General features: G+C 38.4%; 1 protein-coding gene and 1 long non-coding RNA gene across 2 annotated transcripts in view; both read left to right on the forward strand.

The window, feature by feature from the left end:
* The window catches only part of LOC310734576, a 342,084-nt gene that overhangs the window by 224,543 nt on the left and 90,684 nt on the right, over window positions 1-26,857 (forward strand). The window lies entirely within an intron of this gene.
* cdh12b (cadherin 12b) overlaps window positions 1-26,857 on the forward strand; it is a 136,114-nt gene that overhangs the window by 97,078 nt on the left and 12,179 nt on the right. Inside the window, exons 7-9 of the mRNA XM_083556708.1 lie at window positions 11,350-11,603; window positions 20,638-20,774; window positions 25,386-25,507. Of these exons, the coding sequence (XP_083412834.1) occupies window positions 11,350-11,603; window positions 20,638-20,774; window positions 25,386-25,507 (513 nt within the window). The remainder of the gene's footprint in view (window positions 1-11,349; window positions 11,604-20,637; window positions 20,775-25,385; window positions 25,508-26,857) is intronic.

The raw sequence follows: 26,857 nt of genomic DNA on the forward strand, positions 1-26,857 counted from the left end.
ATAGCAGCGTGTTCAAATACTTATTTTCCTCACTGTATATATATATATATATATATATATATATATATATATATATATATATATATATATATATATATATATATATATATATATATATATATATATTTATAAAAATGGTCAAACAGAATGCGCACTGCATTAACCGCGTGTTAATTTACTTAGTGTCGTAGGTCCCCTGGTGGTCTAGTGGTTAAGATGCAGCGCTCCCACCGCTGCGACCCGGGTTCGATTCCCGGTCAGGGAACCATCCCCAGCCACTCTTAGTGCCGGTCCCAAGCCCGGATAAATTGGGGAGGGTTGCGTTAGGAAGGGCATCCAGCGTAAAACATGTGCCAAATCAAACGTGCGGAGGATTCGCTGTGGCGACCCCTAACGGGAGAAGCCGAAAAGAAAAGGAAGAATTTACTTAGTGTCGTAAAAATGATTTTGCGTTGACACATTATTAACTGCTTAATTTTGACAGCCCTAATATATGAGTGAGTGAGTGTGTCATGAATATATATGTACAGTATACACATATATTATTCAATCTTTCAATTGATAAAATTCTTTGCTAGTGATTTCAAATTCAATTTGTCAACACAGAGCTATAACAATCGCTAGGGAGATTTAAAAAAAAAAAGTTGGGAAAATCATGCATAAACATCAGTCACTCACCAAGGAAACCTTATCTAAAAGTGAAAAAGTGGATAGATTATTGTCAGCTCTAAACTCCAGCTCTGTGTTTTCTCTCTTGCAGTTCCCTCAAGCCATAAAAGATCATATTTTCTTTTTTTATTTGTCTTCCTTATAAAAATGTCTCATTTTTCACTGTTGAAAGCAGGTTGGGTGACATATACTGGCATTGTGGCATTGTATACTTGGATGTGTTTTGGAAAAATTAGTTTCTCTCCAACTGAGGAATAAACTAAATTAACTAAACTAAAGATTTCAAATATATAGAAGTATAAAAGATATATTATATCCTTTTTTTTTGTTGTTTTTTTCATAACCTAAATGAATGGAAGTAGACCTTCAGTGCTTTTCTGAGAACACTCTTTATATGTAGTCTAGGATGTTGAATACTTTATACATGAAATCACTATGTTCAATTGACAATTCTACGTTTATATACACAATATGCTATGGGTAGTCTTTTTAAACTTTTCGTCATAGATTATATATTATTTATTACCACTAATCTGAAGGTGTGTATACGTGTACGTATGTGCATAGAACATGCAATTATATATGTTTATAAAACATAAAACATATTTTATAAAAAATAATATGCCAATGCCATGTTCAAGCGGAATCGAAATGTACTATTTACATCCATAAAATGACTACTACATCATCACTTATTTTTATTTTTCCTTTTTTTTTATGTCCCTCATGTAGCTTTGACAAGACTTATTTTATATTGAAAACAGATTCAGAAGCAGGTAAGAAAGAGGTCTGTGTGTGTGTGTGTGTGTGTGTGTGTGTGTGTGTGTGTGTGTGTGTGTGTGTGTGTGTGTAGACGCTATTCATTTATAAATCCATACACAGTAAGCCTGCCAACTAAACCATAAATCCTGAACATTTTCATTAGATTTTGCAAAAGAATGGACTTTAACTAGAAGGCAGCAGCCATGCAATTGGACTTCAAAAGACCAATAATGAGACACTGGCAGCTGGGCGTCACTCGCCTTTCTTTTAAATGTCACACAGTGGTGCAAGTGACAGACACAGACGAAATAATGTGTCTTAGAAACTGAACAATAAAGGATTAGCAGAAATAAATACAGAGCAATACATAATGACCAACTGTTTGGGTTAGGTAAAATAAAGCAATAAATAAACACACACACACACACACACACACACACACACACACACACACACACACACACACAATTCTACAAAATAATCTGTTGTGCTGAATAAATCTTTTTTTTCCAGACTTATCAAAAAGTGCTGTTGTTAAATATAAGATTTTTAGTATCAATTCTTCTCAGCTTACTGGATCTGATTGTGTACATGCTGTCATTTTTTTTCTCAATCCAAACATGGCAAGCATGTCTAATGTGTAATTGAAAACCACTGAGGTGTGGGGGATACATCAGTATAACAGTACCATGTATGGCTCATAGCCACTAACCCCATTTCAGAACAGATATGTGCGGTGGTACATACAAGTGTTTGTTTATACATGTATACAATAATCTTCAGTAACTGCTTTATCCAGGTCAGGGTCACATCGGTTTAGCAGAGACGGCAGTGGAATGCTATTTCATCCAGAACCATGCACACACATGGGTAATTTAGAGTAGCCAATCCATTTTTTAAATGTTAATTTAAAAGAAATCCACTTACAGACATGTTCTTAAGAGGTAATAGAAACCAGAGGACCCTGAAGTAACCCATACAGACTCAGGGCAAACACGTGAAAATCTGCAGAGTCTCAGGATTGAAGCAAGGACCTTTAGCTCACATTCCAACTACATCTACTGTATGCAGTGTTCAGCAAAAGAGTGTAATAGAAATGCAGCAGGAACAATTCAGGGCAAACTAAGCAGCGTTGTGCTTTGTAGGCCAACACTACAATATTCCCAAAATCCCCAAAAGTGGGTCAGATGATGATTAGTCATCAGAAAGGAATCACTTTTCCCTCCCACTGGTTTGCACTAGTAATGAATGAGATTGTACTTGTGTGTGTGTGTGTGTGTGTGTGTGTGTGTGTGTGTGTGTGTGTGTGTGTGTGTGTGTGTGTGTGTGTGTGTGTGTGTATATACATACAAAATCGGATTGTTTAGTTCTTTGACATTATGTTCTAAATCTCCATTAACTCCAATCAAAATCAGTTGAAGTAAAAGCTAGAGTTTGGAGTAGATCAGGGACATGAAGAAGCTGTTTAGTGCAGCATACAAACCGAAGGAAATCTAGTTTATTAGATCTCATCCAACCTTTAAAACTCTCACAACTTTCACTTTTCAAAGTCAGTGGTGGGCAAATAACCCTCATACTAATGGCCATCATTTGAGCTATCATTTGCGCTCTCTCCATGTCATAGCCACTGTGAGCCTTTCCATTTCTCCATTAAAAATGTCATTAATTTCCTGTTCGAACTGTAAATCTCTAGAGAGCATGTTAACTGCAAACAGCTCTCCTGGTCTTGATGAGTTACAGCCTTTGGTGCATAGGAGATGATTGAGCGGCATCATGATGGGCTCAGGCACCCCAAGAAACGGTTGTGACAGCTAGGAGCATAATTAAAAAGAGGAAATAAGGTGGTGTGAATCACACATCACTGGTTATGCTGTGCTGTTAAGGGTTATGGCATAAATTTGTGTATAATGCTGATTTCAGAATTAATCCAGGAGTAAACAATGCCACCTATAGTTAAATTTTGGGAGGTGCTTCATTTGGAGAGATGTTTATAGGCAGCATCATATTTTCTTTTATTTTTTACAATTGAACCTCCTCACCTTTAGATCAGTCTAAAGCTTAAAGTGCAGACTGCATAAAGCCTGAACCAACAGCAAACAAAAATAAGAAGGCTGAGTATACATTTTTTCTACTTAGTTCACAACAAGAGGCTATTAGTTTAAATAAGGATAAACGTAAGAGATTTGTGCTTTTATAAAAAAAAGAGCACAAAGGAGACAGACAGATATTTATGCAAAAACATCGAAAGCGTGAGGGTTCACTCTGATATTGTATTCTGAAATATGTTGAAAGAGCAGTGGGAAGTGTCGGTGCAAAATGGAATATCAGGGCATAGTTTTAGAAAGGAGATATTTTAAATCTCAAAGTGATGAAACCTTAAAACAATAAAGGCGTGTGAGTGTTTTGGCATTTGTGACAGTGTAGGAGGAAATACATATTTGACTGCTCAACTAAGTAGCTAATTCACTATTTAACACATTTTATTCGAAAGCACACTTGTGTATTTGGCTCCTTTTAGTACAAGTGTTGCTTTCATAAGGTTGCACCCTATAACACTACAGCTTCATACACAAACCAATACCATAATTATCCCCCTTGTAAAATTTAGTGTATAGAAAAGTATAAGTATATAGAAGGGTTTACATAAGCATAGAGTATTGATTGATTGAATGTATTGATGCATTATTTTGTGTCTTTGACATGACCAGCAATGCAATTTTAACTAACTGCTGCTAGTAGAGCCAGTGCGATTCCACCTTTAATATTCTGTAGGTCTACCTAAAAAGAGCAATCCTGCCACGATTTAGCCCTTTAGTCTGTCCAGCCATCTCACCTCCTCACACTCTGCTCAAAAATATCAGACTCTAACATTTCAATTTTGTTCTTAATTCCTCCATCAACACAATCATGCTTGTTATCTCATAAATCACTAATTAGCTGAGCCGAGTCTCTGCCATACTCTAACTCATTATACCGCAGCATTGCAATCTGTAACTTTCACTCCACGGTTTCCTGTTTCCACCAATTCCTTGTTATGATTTCCTCATTAATATGCCAGTGGACGTCACTGGAAAGTGGTGAGCGAGGAAAAAAAGCAATTTTGGTTTCAGATTTTCAACACTGAAACTCTGACTGTTATCCCTTATGTTTCCTGTCATTCTATTGTTTCCTACAGTTATGTTTGTAACTGTGCTGGCAAGTTCTCCGCATGATGCCAGTGTCATACCAGAGACAAACTCAGTAGTAAGGAGAATGGACTGCCAACAAATGAGTACTGAAATCATTAAACATTGTATATAGACAATTTATCCTGGCATAATGTTCCATTTTAATAGATATCACTTTACTAGTCCAACAATGAAAAGCATACACTTGGATTCTTCTTTAAAGTCTAAAAAATGTTTCAGCATGAGCATTCCAGCAATTGTCTCAGGTGTTTGATATACCACACACAAGCACATGCTGCCCACACACAATACTGTGTTAAAAAAAAAAAAAAAGTAGGTGCCAGTTATGCCCTGGGGACCTCTGTATGAGCGTGCCCTCACTTACTACATCCTTGTGCTTGTTTTTTTTATACATTTGTTCATTCACTCCAGAGAGAAAGTAAGTAGAATAAAAGCAAAGGAAAAAATAGAACGATTGAAATGCATTTGAGCTATTGTAATAGTGCACTCAACACAAACAAATCCAGCCCATATTAAAAATGCAGCATTCTTTTTTGTTTGGTTTCCAAAAGAGGAAAACACCAGGGAGAAGCAGATGGGTCTACACAGTGTGTGCAGTCTTCTAAAGAAAACAGCCAAATGAACCAGGAGCTAAAACACAAGAAAAGACTAATAGACATGCTTTGACAAGCAGATGACAAAAACAAGTTTTCACATAACCCTATACCATAACGATTTTATAATAACATATACAGGGACTAAATATGCATTATTACAAGATGAGGTGTTCTATTTGATGAATAGATGCTGCTGTAGACATTGATTGCAAATGGATGAAGTTCTGAACAGCTAAAGCGGCATTTGAAAATTTATTCAGTTATTTTATTCATTATAACAAGTGCACATGGGTAGCAATAGGGGTCAAATGTACACAAGAAAGGTGTTAGCATAGTTTTTAGTGTTTGTGCTTCTTCCTCTGTTCAGCACGATTTTGAGAATCCATGGGTCAGACCTGGGCTACAGTTGGAACACCTGTAATAATAAAATACTTTTTCAGAGGATCTCAGACTATTAAAAGTACCATAAAGGTGGAGACGTGAGACAGAAAACACACACACACTAATTCCTGCCCTTTGAATGATTGTTGAATGGTATCCATTTATCATGCCATAGTTGCAATACTATAACAGAAACAAAACAATTAAATGTCTTTAAATGCTTTGCATGTCCATAATAGATATGCAATGATCTATTAAACTTGATAATTATTTAATACAGTGTCTGTCAAAAAGTTTGAAAACACCTAGTCTTTTGTAATTTTTAAGAACTACATGCATGCTCCTTTTGGTAAGATGCAACAAATTATAAAATGTAGGTTAATAGGTGAAAGGAATCCCAAACTAACATTCCATACTTCAAAACAACACAATTCTGTATGGACTGCAGTTAACTGGAAACAATTTCACCATACAACAAGACCATGACCTTAAACATACCTCCAAGCTCAGAAAGTGTTATTTATAGAGCAAGCAGTCATCTGGAGTGTCATCTATCATGGAATGGCCTGCCCAGTCTCCTGACCTAAATCTTATTGAACTGCTCTGGGATGAACTCGACCGTAAGGTCAGAAAGAATTCTCCAACTAGCAAAAAAACAGCTTTGGTAAGTTTTACAAGAGGCATGGCAAAGTATTTCAGCTGAATGAACTGTCCAAATGTCTAAAGTGTATAAAGGGGTATTTCTTAAAGAAAAAAACATTTTGTAATAACATCTGTAGATTTAGATATTTCTTTGGTCAAAGCAAATCTTCATACATTTAATTACCTTCTTTGTTGCATATAAAAAAGTAACCTGTTTGTAAGAATGAAAAAAAGACCAGGTGTTTTCAAACTTTTTTATAGGCACTGCATGTGCTAAGCTGCCCTCACTCAATTCACATAGTGTATGGTGTTGTTATATAGCTACAAATACATTATAACAAATCATTATTATTATTATTATTATTATTATTATTATTATTATTATTATTATTATTATTATTATTATTATTATTACTATTATTATTATTATTATTATTATTATTATTATTATTATTATTATTATTGATATTTGATGATACACTGTATCAATAAATAGATAACAAAAAAATATATATATATTTGATGATACACTGAAGTAAATAAATAGATAACAAAAAAAACCCACCAGTGTGTAAAATCTCATAAAACCTATTCAGAATGTAATTTGATTATCTGTGTTAAATGTTAAGTACCAAATTGATACAATATAAAAATTGTTCTATATAAACACTAAATGAAAGAGCAGGATATGCAAAGAATGTGCATTTAATTATGCAGTTTGTCCAGTGGGTTATTGATGATAGTCTAGGAGAATGCTGCTCTGATAGGATTAAAGCAATTAATCTGATACACGCTATGATAAAGTATATGATATTCCCATATTCGTGTCAATAGTCCTGATCAGAAGATCATTTATTTAGCAGTATGCACATATGTATTTATGATAAGTTACCTCTTTGATTCAGGCCTCAGAAGCACAACGATTGAATTTCCACAGCTGGCGTTGATGGAATGGCTCGAGATCTGGTGAATTACTTTGCTGGCTTCTACGGCGAGTGCAAAAAGAGATCAAATTATCATATCAAAGATGTTTTGAGTGTGAAGTCCTGAATTCAAAGTGTCTCCCTTTGGTAAAGTTTGAACTGTCTGTCTGTCTCTCTGTCTCTCTCTCTCTCTCTCTCTCTCTCTCTCTCTCTGTCTTTTTGTCTATTTTTTTTAAAATACATAAATAAGGTGTGAATGGGCTATTGTGAATAATTTACTATAATGCCATTCCTTAAATCATGTACAGTGTGTGATGCAGAATCCCTAAAGATTCTTTATTTGTACAGTCTGCATTACCATAGTGCCTGTCAAAAAGTTTGGAAAAACCTAGTCTTTTTTCGTTTTTGATAGACATGTGCATGTTCCATTTGTTTAGATGCAACGATGATATACAATATGATATACTAGATCGTATGAAGATTTATTCTGAGGAAACAAAAATATAATATACTGATGTTACATTTTATTTTCATTTATATATTCCCTTAGCATGAATAACATCTTTACACACTCTTGGCACACTCTTGGTTAGTTTTACCAAACATTCAGGTGAAACACTTTGCTATGCGATGGTGAAATAGTATAATAGCTAACACTCCAAATGATCGTTTGCTTTCTAAATACAGAGCTTGGAGGTATGCTTCAGGTCGTGGTCTTCCTGAATGTCAAATCTGGGTCCTAATAGCTGCAGTCTAAATGAAATTACATGGCATTGAAGTAAAGGAATGATAGCCATGTTGGTTTAGTATTCCTTTCACCAGGAATAATTCTCTAATTTTTGCTGTCTACTAAATATGGTGTGTGTTATGCTAAAATTGTTCAAAAGCTAAAAACTTCAGAGCTGTTAAAATAAACAGGTTCTAAAAATATAGAATAAGTTTATCAAGTAGGATAACATGCTAATAAATAAACGTTTATTATATATAGCTAATAACTTCTTGTACCAGGACAGGTAAACAGTGTGGATGGCATACCAATGAGTTTTAATAAAATGATTTACAGAATGAAGAGATTAATTTATATCTTAAAATGACCAATTAGTATGTACTTTATTTTTCCCGTGTCATTCCTGTGTTGAATTACTTCTTGTTAATTAATACATACTGTTAATAACTTACTATGAAGATGACATGCCTGACAAAATGATGCATAAACTCAGCCACTACTAATTACTTGTTAAACTAAACATGTAATTATCTTTTTTGTTGAGCTGAAGTCCCCCATAAATGCATATTTATGAGGAAGTTTGTATCATACACACTTTGTATCATGTTGCCATGTTAACAGTGGTTGAAGTTCAAGTCAAGAATTGTTTACTGTTTTGTCCGTAAAAAACAAGGCATTTTGTATAGAATACACCCTCATTATACATGACAACAGGTACACACCTCTTACTGCATCTAGCCTTTAATGTTTAGATGTGTAAATGCCTCCAAATATTCATATTTGTGTAAAATCCTCCAAATATTTATCCATCAACTCAGTATTATGTCATTGTCTGTCTCTCTTCTGATCTCTTTTGTTTTCTCTTCACTTACGTTCTATCTACATATCTACATATCTGGGTGCAAAATAATTAGAGGGGGTAATTGCTGTGATATGAGCAGTGGCACATGCTCAAAAGGGCAATGATGCTCTTTACACTTGTTCTTGGCTAGCCCTTCGCAACTCGTGATAACTCGGCAGATTCTTCTGACATTTAATCAGCTATCACATCTACTACAGAAGGGTGGACAGAAGAGGAATATAGCATCTTCATCCCTCCCTTTCCACCACCCTTGCCACAGCATATTGATTTCCCAATTTTTCCTTTAAGGCAAACCATCACCAGCCCATAAAAAATGTCCTGGATTATTGGAATCTAATTCACCTGATAAATGAAGCAATATTCATTCTGGGTGGCCATATCACTTTAGTCGAAACATACTGATTGAGTAGTTTAAAGCACACTGCCAAGGAGCATAACAAATCACGTGATATTGCAGCACATTCCAAAATTAAAAAGTGGACAAGTCAGTGTACATTACATTGCAACTATTCCAATTGTGGTTCGTACTTTGAAAACCTGATTATCAGCAAATTCCCGGACAAGTCTCAGCTTTAAATTTCACTGAGAAGGCACATTCCTATGTTAGTACAGTAAAGCTGTTCATAAACTTTAAATAGAGACCTTGAAACTTATCTGAAACTCTAAATTTCAATGACAAACCGCACATACAGCATCTCTCTCTCTCTCTCTCTCTCTCTCTCTCTCTCTCTCTCTCTCTCACACACACACACACACACACACACACACACACACACACACACACACACACACACACACACACACTACTGTTTAGTCAAGATGAAAGTCTGGGCATGTTTTTGTATTTCCACAACACCTTGTGGTGACATGTGGCTGATCCCCATGAGGTAAATAGCTTTTCTTGCAAAAACTTCAGCTTTGGTTTAAAATAAATAAATAAATAAAACGAGCCAGTATGTTTTCTTTCAGTTTCTGTGGGTAAGGTTAAGGATTTACATAGTTTATATTTGGGTTTTGCATGGCATTAATTAACAATGTTACAGAATATTTAACTGAACAGAGTAAATGTATAAAATCTTTAATGTTTAAAATGTAGGTCTTCTAGGTCTATTCACATTTATAATATTGACTATGTTAACTACTTTGCACAAAACGTCAGCTTTTTCTCTTTTTATCTATTGCATTATCACATGTTCAGACAAGATTCCAGTGGCTTTAATATATCCTGAATGAGTTTATATGTGTGTCTAGACTTCTTTAAAAATTGAACAAAATTACTGGTGGAGTTCTAAAACATGTCTGTTCCCAAATAGCTTCAGATGATTGTTTGAGGAGTTGATGTCATTTAATATTCTCAGGGTGGCCTTTGACATTACAAATTCACTTATTTATTTTTGTAGCCAAAGATATGACCCACTTTACTGGATGTCACAGAGTCATTATATTTTTGATTCCTAAACAATTTCTGATCCTATCAACTAAAGTCTTAATGATTTGATTTAAAATACAATTATAAATGAAAAACTGTGAATTATACCTATTATAGCTAGTATCATTGTGCTGATTCTTTTTTTTTTTTTTTTTTTAACAGATCTGTTAAAAGGACAAAAAAACTTTCTTTTAAAGTGCAATGTATGGATATTTCCTCTAGCATTTTTTAACATGAACTTGGTCAGTGCAGTCAATTTGACCTTTCTGGTAATTATGCAACTTGGGTGATTTTCAAATACATCTAATTGGGAATCGAATTAGCAACATTTGATTGTGAATAAAATGAATACTGTCTGAAAATACCCAATAAAAAGGTAAATACAGAGGCCTGGTTGGCAGAGAGGTACGCATGCACTTGCAGTGCCATAGAAATAAACAGAACTACTGTAGCTGATTATGCAGACTAAATTCCCTTTGTACAAAATGGTTGATGTGAAGTGGTGATAATGGTTACCTATAAAGTGGCACAAAAACATGGGACTACAGTGTAAATGCAAGTTTAGTAACAAAGATAATGTGTTAATTATGTAATTACAAGTCCAGTTTAACGTGTTAAAGTCATTTGTTAGCTGTGAGGAAATGACTGTGATCCTGATGTATGTGATGTCATGTGAAGGTTGCCAGATCTGATTGACAAACACAGCCAGATTGGAAAGCAGTATTAAAATAACTACTTTTCTTAAATCATTGCACCAAGGTTCTAAATTGAGCTTGCATTGTTTTGTATTCTGATGTAAATTAATAATGATGGGAACAAATAATCAAAAAGAAAAATGTATGCAGCCTACAGTTTAGATAAATCTTAAATCTGACAGACACATGACAAAATTGCCTATAAACCTTAAAGCAACAAACATAACTCTAAATTGCATGACATCCATGAATCCCAGGAACAGTGTGGCTTAATACAGTGAAGAGAATGAGTCCTTAGTACTTAGTACTAATAGTACTAAGAGTACTATTATGTACAGATATTAAGTACAGTACTAAAAGTTCAGATATATTCTTACTACACTTATTAGGCAAAAAAAAAAAAAAAAAAAAATCAACCCAGAATTTCTGAGTTTTATAGTTGATCATTTATTCATTTGTTTTCTTCTTTCCACAGCCACTGGACTATGAGACAAAAAAGGCCTATACCTTTACAGTGGAGGCAACAAATGCACACTTAGACCCACGGTTTCACAGTTTTGGTCCATTTAAAGACACAGCAACTGTCAAGATTAATGTTCTGGATGTGGATGAGCCTCCTGTTTTCAGCAAGCCTTCCTACCTAATGGATGTTTATGAAGATACACCAGCAGGCACCATTATTGGAGCAGTGACCGCTCAGGATTTGGATGCAGGAAGTAGCCCAGTCAGGTGTGTATCTGGAAAATCACATATGAATGTAAAACACTTAGTGTCATCTTGGGCCTCCCTGACCTGACTGACCTTCAGTGTTTTTGGCATAGTTTCTTGAACTGAATTTAAGGGATCAACAGAGATCTTTCAAACATTTTCCAAAAGTTATTTGCTCATTTGGTGTTTTGGTGGAGAGCACTGTTTAGCATGTCAGTCAAAAATCTCTTGCAGGTGTTCAAATGAGTTGTGATCTGGTGACTGGAAAGGCAATAGCATATGAATTAATCATTTTGTCGCACATTAATTCATTGATTGAGATTAATGGAATTAGTGCTATGCCTGGGGAGAAGCCCCCCCCCCCCTTTTTTTTTTTGTTTTGGAATGGAAATCGCAGGATGAGGGTGATCAGTTAGAAGAACTTTCCATTGATTTGTAGCTACTATTCCATGTAATTGGCAAGTGGATCCAAACAATGCCAGGAAGAAAACTACTTCTATAGCACAGCAGAGCTCCTTTTTTATTTAATTTGCCACCCATCTGTATTTCTTTATAGGTCACTACACTTCTTTTTCCCATTCCTTTATTTCTGCACTCTGGGTTAATAGAATTTTTTTTTTCTTTTAGTCGTGAACACAGAATAAGTGCTATGTGATGGCTCTAATGCTCTTTTGGCCAGACGAAAATCTCCTTCACCAGGAGTTGCTTCAATATATACATTAGCTTTTTTTCTATGTTGAATTATTTACAATCCTTTAGCATTGTTCTTTGGAGCTGTACTCACTTACCACTAAACAATAGCACTGAAGGTACCCCTGTGTATGGAGCAGCTTTTAAAGTTATGCCTTTAGAGATCTATTTGGGATGCACAAATTGCTTGAAAGTGGAAAATAACAAAAGTGTCCTTTGCTAACTTCAACACTTTTCAACCCTTTTCTATGTCAGCTAGATACAATTTGGTACAAAACATATTCATAGGAAAGACTTTGAAAGTCTACATCTCATGAGGATCATATGGATCTAGTTCACATTTTACCTTCCTCAGGTCTGCATTTAGTATACACACTAGATGAACAAATCTGAGTTGACAGCTAGCTTTTCCAGCCATGTGGTGTTCTTCCCCAAACTATTGCCACAAGGATAAAGGCATACAATTCTATAGGATGTCTTTGGGTGCAATTCAATTTTTACTTTACTTGAACTAGGAGATCTAAACATGTTTCAACATGGCAATGCCCTTGTGTACAAAGGTAGCTCCATGAAGATAGTTTACATGGTTTGGAGTGGAAGATCTTTGTGTGGAATGGCCTGTTATAGACCGTCTCTAGGTTACATATGTAACCCTGGTTCCCTGAGGGAATGAGATGCTGCGCCGGAACGCTTTGGGAAGGCAACTGCGTTCAATGAGTCTAGAGTCTAGGTGGGGTGATTTTACAACCAGGGAGTATAAAGCGCACCTGGAGAGAAGACTGCTTCAGCTTATGTAACCGTAAAGGAAGTGCTCAAGGGGCACTGGAGGTGTGGCTGGAGGTATGGCTAGAGACGCAGCGTTTCATTACCTCAGGGAACTAGGGTTACATATGTAACCTAGAGACGTTCCCTTTCAGAAACTTGAGCTGCATCGGAATGCTTTGGGAACAAGTGTCCAATAACACCAGACCGACCAGTCCCTGACTAGTGTGAATGAGCATAACTGAGTCAAAGGAGAGAGGTGCCATGAGTGACATCGTGGTCACGATTGTAAAAACCTGGTAAAGGTGAGTGGGGTGGACCACCTCGCAGCATCACAGAGGTCTTGGAGGGACACTCCAGAGGACCAAGCCTTAGAGGCTGCCACACTCCGGGTCGAGTGAGCTCGGAGGGTCATAGCAGTTGAAAAGTTGTTCCGACTTTCTCCAGGGACTCGTACGGTGGACAGCCGGTTCAACCTCTCATGGTCAGGGGTCAGGAATGGTGGAGGGTTGAATGCCTGGAGCCTGACAGGTCGTGGGACGACGAGAGCACCTTGGGGATGTAACTCACTCTAGGGTGCAGGAAGGCACTGGTCATGCCTGGAGTAAACTCCAGGAAAGAGGGGGCCACAAAGAGGGCCTGTAAATTATCTAATCTCCTCAAAGAGCAGATGGCCAGCAAGAAAGTGGTCTTGATGGACAAGTGCCTCCACAAAGTCTTGTGGGTCGGATAGAGCCTCCAACACTGTGGCCAGTTTACAACCAGGCACTCTGGGATGCACCGGAGACCTCAGCCACGGAGAAAAAGCATCAGGAATGGGTCAATGCCCATGAATGCCCGGACCCGGAGGCGTGATATGCCAAAACAGCGGCCGCGTAGACTTGAATGGTGGACAGAGCCAACCCATTTGCGAACTGTTCCTGCAGAAACTCTGCACTGAACCAACCGGGCAGTGGATTGGGTCCAATCAGTGCCAAGAGCACCATGCAGTGTACAGATGCCATCTCGCGGCATACAACCTCCTCGTGGAGGGGGCTCTGGATTGGAGAAAGGTCTCTACTACCTTGGTGCGTCACCATCAAGACGCAGCCTCGGCCACGGTTGCACCACACCATCCAGTCCCAAAGGGGCTGGTGGATATAGGGAGAACCTTAGTGCTTTTGCCAAAATCTCAAAAAAACGCTTCACCACCAGGGTGTCTGCTGCCTCATTCAAGTGGCTCGGGATATAAGTTGCTCTGAAGGAGAGGATCTCACCTTGGGCCCACAGGAGGATTTGGCGTGCCAGCCTGTCCAGGGACGCGAACGCTGTCCGAGCGGACCAACAGGTGATGGCCTCTGAGGTCCAGGAGGACGTGCTTCAAAGCCAGAAGCATGGCTATCATTTCTAGGCAATTGATGTGCCACCTGAGATGGACACTGTCCCATAGACCTTGTGCAGAGCAGCCACTCATGACAGCTCCCCATCCCGTGAGGGACACATCCATCGTAAGCACAATGTGAGAACCGGGGAACTCCCAACATCGGGCTTTGGAGTAGGAACCCGGGATCTCTTCACGTATCTAAGGCACGTAGGCATGCCGTGTGACCTTGATTATGCAGAGGGGATTGCCCTTCCGAGAGAACCCCTGGGCTTTGAGCCACCACTGAAGGGGTCAAGTGAAATGACACTGGACGCTGCTGCCATGAGCCCAAGCAGTCTCTGGAACTGCTTGGCGGTGAGTGACTGCCCTTTCCTGACATTCCTGAATGCTGTGAGGACGGACGGTATGCGGGCAGGGGAAAACTGCGCGCATAGTCGCCAAATCCCAAATGACGCCGAGATAGGTGGTTCTCTGTGACGGAGAAAGCACACTCTTCCCATTATTCAGCCGAAACCCCAGCTCCTTTATGTGAGCGTGAACGACATCTTGATGCCAGACTGCTAACTGTTCTGATTAAGCTAATATCAACCAATCGTCAATATAATTGAGGATACGAATGCCTCAGGGGAACCAGAGCCATATCAACACACTTCATGAAGGTGCGGGGTGACGGGGCGAGGCCGAATGGAAGAACCCGATAATGGAATGCTTTGACCCCAAAAGCAAAACTCAGGAACTTCCTGTAAAAATGGAGGTTGAATACGTGAAAGTACGCATCCTTTAGATCTACTGAAACAAAACAATCCTCTGATCTGATCTGAGACACGACCCTACGAAAGAGCAGTTCAGCTGACGTAGATCTAGGATAGGACGCAACCCACCGTCCTTTTTGGAAACTATGAAATACTGGCTGTAGAACCCGGACTCTCTGTCTGACGGAAGGACCACCTTGATGGCCTCCTTTCTCAGAAGAGTATCTACTTCTTGTTCCAGGACCAGAGCCTGCTTGCTTTTCACAGAGTGAGAGAGAGCCCGTTGAACCGGGGTGGGTGAGACCCGAACTGAAACGCGTAGCATGCTCTACAGTACGCAGGATCCACAGGGACACGTCTGGCATAGCCCCCAGGCTGCCATGTTCTCCCTAAAGGGTATCAGTCTCTCGAAACTAACCTCAAAGGTTTGGGCACAGCCCCGGCTCTGGAAACGAGACCGCGGGACGAGAAAGACCGCGCCCAGGACCTGGAAACCCCTGTGTGCAGGTCAGGAAAAAATGGCAAGCCCTGACATAGAGGCTGTGACGCCGGAAGCAAAAAACGCTCATTGAACTTGCCCGAGGGAGAGGCTTTATGCTCACTGGCCAGCCAAGCTATATCGAGCTTCTGAACAGCGGCTGTCACAACCTCCAGGAACTCCTCGCTATCGGGTTCATAAGAACGTGCCCCGCCTCTCTCTTCTCAGAGGAAGAGAGGCGGAGCTGCGTGCTCTCGTGACGGCGGAAGACTTTGCTGAGAGGCGTGGCTCCGAAGCCGAACGAGAGCCGCTCCGCCTCAGCGAGAGTGGGATCGGAACCGCGAGGAGTGGGGGCGTTCTACTCAAAGCAGAGCAGCCGCATACGCATGCGAGCGCAGAAAGCCGAAATCGCATGCTCCGCTCCCAAACAAGCCACACACGCTGTGTGTATCCCTTCCCGAAATGAACAAGAACAGGAAAAAGCCTGCGGCCGAAACGTGTGCTTGGTTTTCTCAAATGCCTTCATTCTCTTAATAAACAGACAGACAAACATTCAATTTCACACAGAGCGCTTTATGAACAAAACAGAGGCTGAAGCAGTCCTCTCTCTAGTTGTGCTTTATACTCCCTGTTCGTGACCCTGCAGGTGACAGCCTGTCTTCAATTTGAACTGATTAGACTTATTACTCAGGGCATTGACAACGCAGTCGAGTTCATAAAGCTTTTCGACGCAGCTCGAGTTCCTAAAAGAATAACTGAACACCTTTGGGATGAATTGGAACACTGGTTGCACTCCAGGCATCCTCACCTCACCTGCATCAGTTCCTGACTTTACACCCATGTGAATTAGCACAAATCTCCACAAACACACTTTAAAATCTAGTGGATCTATCTTCCCACAACAGATGAGGTTATTATTACAGCAAATAAGAACAAATTTGAAATTGGATGTTGAAAAAGCACATACGAATCTTATGGTGTGGATAAATTCCACTTCTTGTTTTGAGAGAACCTTGTAAACAATTCATAACTTATTGGTCTCTTTTTAATTGGACATGCAATCAGCAAGCATAGTGTTGTGCTCCACTTCTATGCTAATGTTATATAATTATACTTGTCAGCTTGGACAGATTCAGCAGTGCAGTCATGCAGAATAGACATCTATGTTAAAAACATGAAAGCTTGGATTAATTAAAACTTTCTTCTCATGAATTCTGGTAAAACATAGTTTCTGGATATTATATTCATGTTACCAATTTAATTTTAGAGCTTTTGTTGTCTTTACTGTGAAATGTAATACTACTTTTAAGAAGATTCTTTTAAATGTTTTAACCATTTTCACATGTTTTTGCTCTAGAAGGAGGCATATGTTCATTACCAATAGATATCGCTCATAAATATACGAAACTTTAATAGAACTGATAATCACTATCTTATTAGCTTTGTATTAATTATGAAAATCACTTATATGGTGATATATCTTTATTGATGACATAACTCTTTCAACAATCTGAGACAGCTGTCTATTGAGATTCGATGTTTACTAAATTTCCAGATATTGTACTCTTCAGAAGTCGAGTCTCATCCAGAGGCTTAGAACTGTATTTTGTCGAAAGCAGGATCACTTGAACTGAACATTGTACACATGGGTTGTGAAGCAACATACAGCCTGTTTAATTTGGTAAAACTAGACACTAAACATCTCTAGGTTACGTATGTAAGCCTGGTTCTCTGAGGGAACGAGACGCTGCGTCGGAACGCTTTGGGAACGCGACTGCGTTGTCCTTGCTCTGAATAATGAATGTAATCAGCCAAAATTAATGGCAGGCTGTCACCGGTGAGGTGACGACCAGGAAGTATAAAACGCACATGGAGTGAAGCCAGGTTCAGCTTCTGTTACAGAGAAGAATTTACTGAATGGATGCCAGAGGTGTGGCATAGAGATGCAGTTTCTGCAGGAACAGTTCGCAAATGGGTTGACTCTGTCCACCATTCAAGTCTACGCGTCCGCTGTTTCGGCATATCACGCCTCCGTGTCCGGGCTTTCATGGGCATTGACCCATTCCTGATGCTTTTTCTCTGTGGCTGAGGCCTCCGGTGCATCCCAGAGTGCCGATTGTAAACTGGCCATAGTGTTGGAGCCCCCCTTCGAGCCTTTGGCTAAGACTTTATGGAGGCACTTGTCCACTTGCCCAAATTGGCACCAAGAAAAGGGTGCTTCAATCCCCTTCAGTCACCCCCCGTCTTGTCTCTGTCAGGGATTCCGGACAGGGGGAGCCACAGATGTCTCTCTGTGGCTATCAGGGCGGCGATAGACCAGCCAATGGCCTTAGCGGTCCCTTTAAGTCCGCCATACGGTGGATTTCTGAAAGTTGGTCAGCTATTATGTCTCCCACATCCAGCTCCTGTATCAGGTCGGCTGGGTATGCCTTTAACACCGACATGCTGAGGCGTAAGCCTTCCCCACCAGCACCGAGGTAGTGCGCAGGGGCTTGGCGGGTAGTGTCGGGGGCATAAGAGAACATGCTACACCCAAGGAGAGGTAGTGTGTTTCAACCCATAGCATGACACCAGAGCCATAATCCCTAAGCCCCACGATGTTGGAAAATACAGAGGTCTTGGGGCTGAAGGGGCGAGCCGATAAAGGCTGCGCCCAGGACCTGGTCACCTCAGCGCAAAGGCTGTGATGTCGAAAGCAAAAAGAGCTCGTCGAGACGGCTGGCCAAGCTACATCCAGGTTCTGGACGGCACGTGTCACAACCTCCAGGAGCTTCTCGCTATCGGGTCGCAAGAGCCTTTTTAATTTTTTTGACAGACAGACAAATTTACACAGAGCACTTCAGTAACAAACAGAAGCTGAAGCCAGCTTCTTTTCATGTGCGTTTTATTCTTTCTGGTCATGACATCACCCCACAGGTGACAGCCTGCCTTCAATTTTGGCTGATTCCACTCATTATTCCGAGCATGGACAATGCAGTCGTGTTCCCAAAACGTTTCGACACAGCTCGAGTTCTTGAAAGGGAACTCCAAGTGGCTGCATAATGCACACAAGAGACAGTCCGCTTATTGCCACACTGGAATTAGCCATTTCAGTTACTGATTACTATTAATTTAAGAAGAGAGCTGTGTTCAAGTATGTTTTGCAATCACTTCCTTTACCCAATGAACTAAACTGTGATTAGACAGTAGAGCCCACTTGTGGTGCTTCCAAGCCATGTAGAAAGCTGGTCAGAGACATAGTAACTATCATTCCAGATAACAGAACAATTATTGTGCACCATCAATATGCAGGCCACAGTGTGACAGTCCTAGTGCATGTACAAATAAAAAATAATAACTCCAAAAGACACTTTATACCTGCTTTATTTTCATTTATTGGTTTATTTCACAAGCTGCCCAAAGCAGTTTACACCACTGTAGGTTTGCAGTTTTACAGGCGTAAACACAAAAGTGTCTCTCCACTACCCTAAGGTTGCTTCCGCACAGACTTCATTTCTAGGTTTAATTTATACCTTAATACTTTGACGTCAAGACTCATCTTCTCACCTTGCATCAAGTGTTCTCACCATTGTTCAAGCATGGGAAGCATCTTTTACAATTCATTTCAATGCAGATAAATTAATCTGAGTGCTTGTGTGCTACTAGTGACACCTTTCTTCGTAATAAGGCTGACAGGTACAGAACATTCAGCTGACACTGAAAACAGTACACATCACAACATACATAATTTCACTAGTGGACCCATTCTGGTGTTTGCTAAACTCTAAATAGGCCACGTTTTGTTTTTTTTACAAGACATCAAACTTGTACACTCTATACAATGCTGGAGATTTAACAATAACAAGATTAGCATAAAAGTTAAAGGATTGGTATATGATACTCCGCATTCTGAATCTGCTAAAAGATCAATCTTAGGGAAAAGGAATGTAAAGCGTGTTAGATAGAAATAATTCAAGAAATCATGATCTTGAGGCTTGTTTTGCAGTCAAGTAGAAAAACTCCACTAAAACTGAGGGAATCTACACTGGAGTTTTTTTGGACTGAAAAGAAGTACAATCCAAGCTGCTTGTTATTCATTTAATCAACATTGCACAAGCAAAAATATTTAATTATAATACTTTTGGCATGGCTGTGATTTGGCCCTTGGATAAAAAGCCACAAGCAGAACTCTGTAGCTACTCACAGTAATGTAATTTTCAGAATGACATCATGTTTTTTATTATATATATATATATGTATATATATATATATATATATATATATATATATATATATATATATATATATATATATATATATATATATATAAAATAAAAAACATGATGTCATTCTGAAAATTACATTACTGTGAGTAGTAATGAGTAGTAATGTACATTACTGTGAGTAGTAAATTATTTTTTTTTTTTTTTTTTTTTTTTTTCTTCAATGGTATAAAAGCAATTACATTTAATTTATGTCACAATATGGCTAAATATTTTATCTGTTTTTGCTCTATGAACAGAACTAGATTTTGAGGAAGTTACAATCACCTAACTATTGAAATTGGCTTCCCTTCTTTCTTTTTATCATCATCTTGAAAGCTTGCAAAGTTCAAAGCTGCAATATTTTAAATCTAAAGTTATATTTATAAAAAATTTTTCCATTACCATGTCCAATGATGACACTGCCTTCTCCACTGCAGTAACTGTTTCAGTCAGACTGCTGATAGAAATTGAATTTTCATGGCAAGCAAAGTGATACAAACAGTGGCATGCACTTATATAACTTATTATATAACTATAATACATTGTGTGTCCATGCTGAACCAGTAGACCAAGTGGAACAGAACTGTTGAATTGATTACTGTGTGACATTATATTGCATCTCTCACTCATAGCTTTTTGGCAACATTCGTGGAAGAAGTCTGTTTTTTAATCTTCTAGCTAGACATTTTGATCAAACCTTTATGTTTCTCAATAATGTAAATGTTATACCTTTTTTAAATAATTAGTGTTTATTCTACTCCTGTAGGTATTCTATTGACTGGAAAAGTGACCTGGATAGCTTTTTTGACATCGATCCTGTAATAGGGACCATCTCAACTAATGAGCTTCTGGACAGGGAAAGCAGAGTCCAACACAACATTTCTGTTGTGGCAACCAAAGTTAGTAAGTACGCTTGCACTTTCCAACAAATAGTGTAAAATTAATTTATGATGAGCTGAAATGTTCTGTCTGCCTTGAATGGGTTTCATTGTTAAACGGAGTGTCTTGTTGCTTTGACCTTATAAATTTAACAACAGCCTAATTTCCTTTCTACAACCTTCAGCCGTTAGATGATTAAACCTTTTTGATTTTCCAATTTAATTAGTTATGCAAGGCAATATCTTCTAGACAGTCTTCCCAGACAGCTATCAAGTGTTAATTACCAAATAATTTTTAACACCTTGTTACATGTTTAGAAATTACACTGCTAATGTGAGACAATGTTTTAAGCCTAACGATATTCAAATGCATTAAAATGTCATCTCACCAATGATAATTTTACAAAGTAAGCCATGAATGCCCACTACCACTTTACTGACATTCGCTCTTCAAGACCTCCCAGAAGACATGGACGTCATTTCTCATGAAGATTGTCGCACTTAATCAAAATAACAAAATGCTGCACTCCAAATTCATTAACGAGAAGTAGTCAAGCGAGGTCATTGAATGTTAAGGTCTTATTATCATTATAACAAGCATCACTAACTGCCTCTCATGGTCATGCTGGTGATATGCTAATTACAGTTTGTTAATGCTAATTTGAAGAGTTGTTGGGAGACAAAGCAAGTCTGTAAAACTTTGGTTCTCTGTTGCGATGAGACTTGTTCATTCAGTGCTGGAAGCTCACATTTATTAAAATGTTTTTTTTTTTTTCTCCTTTCCATCAATCTGCAGCAGATACTAATAGACAAAATGAGACAGAATGTTACAGAATTAAACTGTAATCCCAACCCTCACAGGAAATAATTCTAACTGAAACAAACTCCCAAACTTTATAATTTACATTGAGTTTTCATTAAAAAGATAAAAAGAAGAAATAATAGCAACAACCACTATAATAGTACAAAAATAATAATAATGATTTTGTATTGTTTATTTGTTTATTTAGTTATTTACTTATTTAGATTGTGCTTAGATTAGACTTGTGTATTTTTGTCTGTTTCTCTCTTTCGTTTTTTCTCTCTCTCCCTCTCTCTCTCTCCCCCTGAGCCAGGTGCAGTCCCAGATGTTGTAGAATTAGAGGATATGAAATCAGAAATAATAATGCTGACGGCATTATGTGAGCTGATGAGTCAGCATTGTGCCCTAAAATAGTCTACTTGTTGCTGGTAATGAAAAGCATGCTCCTGAGACCTTGTTTTTGTTAAGGCAGCAAACGTGTGGGCATTGGGCCGCATGCCATTAATTAGAGGCTAGTCACAGCTTGTGAACTTCTTCCCCCTGTAAAAGTGGGGCATGATCTCTAATATCAATCTAAGAACCTGCCATCTATGCCTACGCCAAACTATTAACGTTTACAGTCTAATGACTACATAACGTTAGCTGGACTGCAGACCCAATGCTGTGCATGTATAAATGCATCATTTAAGAGCACTGCACCATCTAGTGGATAAAGAAAGAGTAATCAATTTAGTGTCAAAATAAAGAAAAAAGTGCTTTTTGAAATCAAACAAGGCACATGTTTTGGTTTTAGCAGAAAGGGTGCTTATAATCATTTATTTTTCTAGATAGATCAGAGTTCAGATAGATCAAAATTCAGATAGTGACACAAATCGACTCTGTCTATGCTCTTATTATAGGATGTTTTCTTCGTTTTCAATCAGATCTCCACCTCCTGATTTTCCATTGATAAGTCTCCCTGACCTTAATTATTTATGCTGCTGCAAAGTCATGTCTGTTGCGTATGTGCAGTTTGATGCATTTGTCTTTTTGACTCCTGCAATGGACAATGACGGTGGTTCTTGGACTACAATCATGTTGCGTTCACACATTTTGCTGTAAACATACATTACATATAAGTAAAAAAAAAAAAAAAAAAAAAAAAAAAGGGAGATATTTCTGCATTGTAAATAGTGCATACTTATAATACTTGCTCTTAATTTTTTTTTATTATTATTTTGTTAATGACACAGACATCAGGAATTGATAATATATAATTACTGTAAATGACAATCTGGTGACAAACTGCACCAATAACCTTTTATGTTGACAGTCTTTGTCGGGAACTCTGGCAGGCTCCTGGCAGTATGCTGACATTCATTTTCACACCAGACACCACAGGCCATAGCTCCATTTAGTCAGAAGACAGAGAAGACATTTTGGCTGACAGGCTTATCATCTCACACAGCCGTTCCTTAAATAACAGTTTAGTGCAGTTAAATTCAGTGTAAAATTTCAATCAAATGAGATGAACAGTAAAAACCAGAGAAAGGTTTTCCATTATAAGTTACTTTAGTTTGAATGACACGGTTTCAAACTACTGCAGATCTGACACAAAAACACACCCATAAGCAGGTGGGCACGCACACACACACACTCACACACACACACACACACACACACACACACACACACACACACACACCCACACACACACACACACACACACACACACACACACACACACACACACACACACACACACACACACACACACACACACACACACACAAACACTTCTACACATCTCTATATTGCCAGGAAGATTGCTTTTCTCCATCAAGGTCAGCCAAAGGTCTTGGTTGTATATGGGACCCCAGCGGGGATGAGTATAGATCTCTTTTCCTCTAAGCCATCCCTTTAGCCACCACAAGCTCATATCATGGATCAAATCTATAAAAGTTAATTCCACACTGATGCCCCCACTGCACTGCACACAAGAATTCAAACAGCATCATGGGTGTAAGTAATCAAGTTTAACACTGGAGGTCTGGTGGGTTCACATTTACCTGGGTGTCCATGTGCTTGCCATGTTTTCACCTGGCTGGCATTATCACCTGCAGTCAAACACTAAAAGCTCGGATTTTGAACTTTGGAAACAAATATGAGTTGTTCAGTAATATCAATAGAAATGTGTGTAAGAAATGTAAATATTAGGTGGATACATATAAAGAGCAAGTTATTGTAATAACCTTTTAATTAATTAAATAAACACAGGTTTTTTTCCGCAAAAAATATCAAGACATACTGTACTATCTAAACAACACTACTGGGACACTGGACTTTCCAGCCATACATATACAATACTTTTGTATGAAAGAGCATAAAAGTTTTTCTTCATTTTAACTAGGACAGCAAATCCTGTTCCAGCATGACAATGCCCCTGTGCACAAAGTGAGCTTTATGAAAATATAGTATGTTTTGGGGTGGAATATCTTCAGTAGCCTACTACAGAGCTCTGGCCTCAACCCTTCTTAATACTTTTGGAATGATTTGGAACAATGACTGCACCCCAGGAGTCTTCCTCCTGAATCAGTACCTGACTTTCTAACACCCTTTCTGAGCACAAATCTCCGCAACCACACTTCAAAATCTAGACAAACATCTTCACAAAAGGGTGAAGGTTTTTCCAACAGCAAATGAAGACTGAATTCGGAGTTGGATGCTTAAAATGCACATACTAATCTCATCGTCTGATGTCCACAGACTATTTCTATACAGCACCAAAATGTTTGTGTTTTGAACATCAGGTAGGAAAGGAAAGTAATCCGGTAGAGATGGATGTAATAGCTGTATTAATGAATATGAACTATTTAAAAAGGGACCAAGGCAATATTGTTGGACTTGATTTATCTGTTAATGTGTTCAAGTTAAGAATTGTCAGAAAAATGCGATGCATCACTTTTAACCCTAACATTAAGGGGTTAAACTGTTCATGCAAATCATTTATACTCATTAATTGTTGCATGAGAGACAAGGTCTGTAGAAGGAAATGGCTCTTTGGACTCCTTAAACTGTCAGGAGATTGATAATAAATGGCATAGTTTTTGTATAAGTTTCACTGTGTTTACTGAATAATTTATAGCTGAAATCAATGTTTCACCACTAGGTGGAGGAGGTATGATGTTCTAAGGTCTAAAAATCCTAAATGACTGAATTATTATATGATTTATATAGTTATCAGTGTAACCAATACATAAGAAATCAAACAGGGTCAATGTCAAAAGTTAGTTCAGGTGACTTTTTTCCCCCTTTGAATGACGTCATTTTTGAAGTTTAAATGGTATTACAAGCATTTGGATTAGAGGAATTCCCCATGGATGCTATTGCTTTTGAGTACTACTTGTTGCAGGAGACTTGACAATTACCGTAATTTTAGTGTTTTAATGAAATCCACTCCTCCACCGAGCTGTTCCTAATATGACCACATGATGTCAGTATTATACAGTTCATGAATTTCTTTCAAGTCCTGGAAATCCACAAGACCTTTATGGTGTATTAAAGTGTGGTGTAGAAATTGTGAAAACTTTCTCGTCTAAAAATAAAAAAAATAATAATAATAATAATTAAAATAAGACTACTAAATAGAGTTTAAAAACGGAGGACTGTTATTATTTTAACAGTAATACTAAAAAAAAAGAAAATAAATAATAAACAATATAAGGAAGACCTTCTCTGAACACTAATACCATATAATACTCAGTGAATAGAGTAGGCATATAGTATGTGCAGTACAAATGATCAGCACAATCTCTAAAACATAGTGTCTGTTTTTTTCCTCCCTCTTTTTTCCAGATAACCCAGTCCTGAACAGCAAAGTCACAGTCACAATTCATGTGTTAGATGTTAATGAGTTTCCTCCAGAGTTGGCTATACCTTACGAAACCTACGTGTGTGAAGGTGCCAAAGTGGGACAGGTGAGTGTGTAGCAATATGTAGATCAATTTCTATATCGTTGAAACAAGCACAAACAACACAAAGCTTTAAAATGACAAAAGAAAGAGAGCACGACAAGGTCTTGTGAGAAGATGCAAGTCAAAGAACAACTCTGGACTAATGAGCCATTTAAGATGATTTATGACACACTTCGCACACCACTGCATTCATTAAAATTGCAGGGCAGTTGTGGCCACGTGTGTGTGTGTGTGTGTGTGTGTGTGTGTTTGTGTGTGTGTGTGTGTGTGTGTGTGTGTGTGTGTGTGTGTGTGTGTGTGTGTGTGTGTGTGTGTGTGTGTGTGTGCGTGCATCACGCTATAGTAAGAGACAAGTAATGTAGGTATGATTGATGTCAGGTATTATTCTACATTTGTGTTAATTTGTGCATCTAGCTACTCAGAAACAAGGCATTCAGATTAAGGATAAAAATACCAGCAAGTGGTTATAACAAACACTTTGTGCAACAAACTGTCATCTGTGGGATATTACGAAATTGCCTAAACATGTATGAAAGTTTAATAGTTTTATAATTATGAACTTTTGTCAAATTTGGGGATGAGGGATTAGCTATAGCTGTTTGTATTTCTGTGTATTTTGACAAATTTGTGAGGCGCGCTGTGATGATGAACTACCTGGCAGTGATCAGGTGGTATAGCAGCATGGGCTGACGGATGTTCATGATGGGCTGGTCACGTGTGGCTAAGTGATGCATTAACTCCAAGCTAATCGCTTTGTTCAACATGCACCTGCAGCGTTCACGGCAGCAATACAGCAGGTGATGTTAACAGCAGGGCAGGATGGGGCTGAAGCAGGCATGAGCAGCAGAGTGTAAAACATGAGATATGTGTTGCTACTGCATGAGGCAGATTATGATCACTCAGGGTGTCAGGTATGAGTAGTCAGTCCTGTGGAGACAGATTTTGGCCAGTCATTTAGAAACAGACAGGAAATGAAAACACATACAGTGCATACCTAGCCACAGACAAGGAGAGGTACGATTAAACAACCTCGGGTAAAGTTGCTTCAATTCAACAAAGTGATGTACATTTACTGTGGATGCAAACATGCCAAGCACCTGATTTAAGAGGGGAGAAACAAATATGAATACATTCTCCAGACTACAGATCATTTATTTTAAATGAATAAGAGAACAGTTAATGCAGATGTGTCTCAGGGCTAGCATTGCATCAGAAGCAACAAAACAAGTTACCTAGCTGAGCCATGGCATTTTGATATTGAAGGACAAATATTAATGTATTTGATTCATATTTGTCACATACTGTATATCTATTCACAATATGAATAATGTTCAAAAATAGAAGTGGTGGGCC

Source organism: Silurus aristotelis (genome assembly GCF_946808225.1).
Source record: "Silurus aristotelis genome assembly, chromosome: 12".
Lineage (NCBI taxonomy): Eukaryota > Metazoa > Chordata > Actinopteri > Siluriformes > Siluridae > Silurus > Silurus aristotelis.